The sequence below is a fragment of the Seriola lalandi genome, unplaced genomic scaffold (assembly GCF_002814215.2).
Source record: "Seriola lalandi dorsalis isolate HSWRI2012SDOR001 ecotype SW California unplaced genomic scaffold, Sedor1 jcf7180002054558, whole genome shotgun sequence".
Taxonomy (NCBI): Eukaryota; Metazoa; Chordata; class Actinopteri; order Carangiformes; family Carangidae; genus Seriola; species Seriola lalandi.
The window spans coordinates 193,355-195,386 of NW_019525111.1; the positions used below are offsets into that span (position 1 = coordinate 193,355).

At 54.6% G+C, this 2,032-nt stretch overlaps 1 protein-coding gene across 1 annotated transcript in view; it reads left to right on the forward strand.

Annotated features, from left to right (window-relative positions):
- Positions 1-348: 348 nt before the first annotated feature.
- LOC111662039 (uncharacterized) overlaps positions 349-2,032 on the forward strand; it is a 7,500-nt gene continuing 5,816 nt past the window's right edge. Inside the window, exons 1-2 of the mRNA XM_023415773.2 lie at positions 349-630; positions 988-2,025. Of these exons, the coding sequence (XP_023271541.2) occupies positions 622-630; positions 988-2,025 (1,047 nt within the window). The 5' untranslated portion in view covers positions 349-621. The remainder of the gene's footprint in view (positions 631-987; positions 2,026-2,032) is intronic.

Consider the following 2,032-nt stretch of genomic DNA (forward strand, 5'->3'; position numbering starts at 1 on the left):
AATACTTCAGTATTCTGTGGAACAAACCTGGAATGTTTGTTACCGGCTTCTGTTTCCTTTTCCCTCCATGTTTTACCTTCAAGCTCCGGAGGACAAACCCAGCACGTGATGCTGAATGACTTCAACACCGCACCGCTTCACTGTGTGGAAGAGTTTCAACAGAACCAAGCTGCAGCTCCACAGCTCCGTGACAGTGACTCACGTTTACGCGTGTGCGCGTGCGCGGTGCCAGTCCGGCCACATTCCTGGGGGATGGATGAAAAAAGTAAATGAGACAGGTGTTGAGAGTCGGTGTGTGGGGCAGGACCCGTCTGACGAGACGGACCGTTTCTGTGTTTTGTGTTTTGGAGATGAGCGTTTCACTCTCATCCTCATTCCTCCACTGACACCGTCTCCTGCGCGCGTGGGTCGCACACCTGTGCCGATCAGAGAGAGAGCAGAAGGTTTGAGACGGATCGATAACAGCGGTGACAGGAGAGTTTTGTTGATGGTGAATTTTCCTCACACACACACACACACACACACACACACAGAGGATGAGAGAGTGAAGGAGAAACTCTCTGGACTTCACCGGTCGGACTGAACAGACTTCTGTGGTTTCGGTGGACCCTTCACCTGACGATGGATCAGGTGAGTCCTGTGATATCTTCAGCTCCCTCCTCAGAGAGTCTGATTACAACTTATATCATCAGGGTTATGATATTTGGTATTTGGTGTTGTACAGGTGTGAGCCTGCTTTTTGTCATGATGCATTTTCAACTGTCGCTTCACATGAATCATGAGTGACCTGAGGCTGAGTTTGTCATTAATCATACAACAGTAATCTGACTGTTGAAATCCTGTGACTGAGGCCGATCAGGTCGGTCGACTTTATGAAGCCAGACGTCACCTTGTTGTTGCTGTTAAATTACCTGATTCAGGTTAAGAATCACTCCCTGTGATGATGTTCTGCATGTCCCAACTCGCATCGTGTGCTCCTGTCCCCAGGAGAACACAATGGACTTCAGGGCTCTGAGGGCCAAGTTCCAGGACGAGGAACTCCTCCTGAAGCAGCCCAGGATCAAACCTGCTCTCCCGGAGAAACCAAAGGTCGTCCCTCCCCCGCAGAGCCCCACTCATTACCTCCCTGCAGGAGCACGCCCCTCCCTGCTCACCTCCATCAACAGCAGCTTGGAGGGAAAAACAATGATGGCCCCCAGAGTGATCTTCAAGGACGAGATGAAGGACAGCAAAAAGCCTCTGATCCAGATCAACTCCAGGGGGAAGGAGAAGAGCGAGGCGAAGCTGAAGGGGAGTAAAGACAAGACGAAGGGAGTCAAAGAGAAGCTGGAAGACGAGGCGTCGGGTCAGAAGAGGAAGAAAGAGAACGGTAAAGGCACGGCAGAGCTGGTGCCGGCCACGCCTCCACCTAAAGCCGCAACACCAAAGAAGAAGAATTTCCTCACTTTCAAGAGGTCTTTAAAGAAAGATGCAGCGGGGGTCCCAGCAGACCCCATCCTGGACACCCCCAGCTCCCACGTCCCCGGACCAGCTCCACTGATCCCAGTACCTTCTGCCTTCGGTGACGCAGCACCACAACCTCAAATCTCTGCACCAAAGGCCCTGATGCCAAACATCCCAATCATACCTGACTCCAGGGCCGCCGTGGAGATCCCCCCACCCTCCATCATCCCCGCCTTTCCCGACTTCACCCCCCCTCCTGCCTTTATTCCTGATAACCCAGCTGCTAAAGTCCCGAGCCCAGAGAGTGAAACCCCGCTGGAGACAGCAACTCCCGCCCTGTCCGTCTCCAGACCTGCCAGCCAAAATGAAATCACTCCCAGTCCACCCAGCGTCGCCCCGACCCCCCCACCCAGGCATTCTGTCTGTACTCCTCCCCCGGCGGCCTCCACCCCTGAGCCCGAGGCCGAGGCTGTGATTGTAGCTGCAGCGGAGAAGCCTCCTCTTCGGGTCACAGACCCTCCATCCGTCCCGCCGTCGCCCAAACCTGAGCGTCCCATCTCTGCGCTCTCGGCTCTGGAGAGGGCGGAGG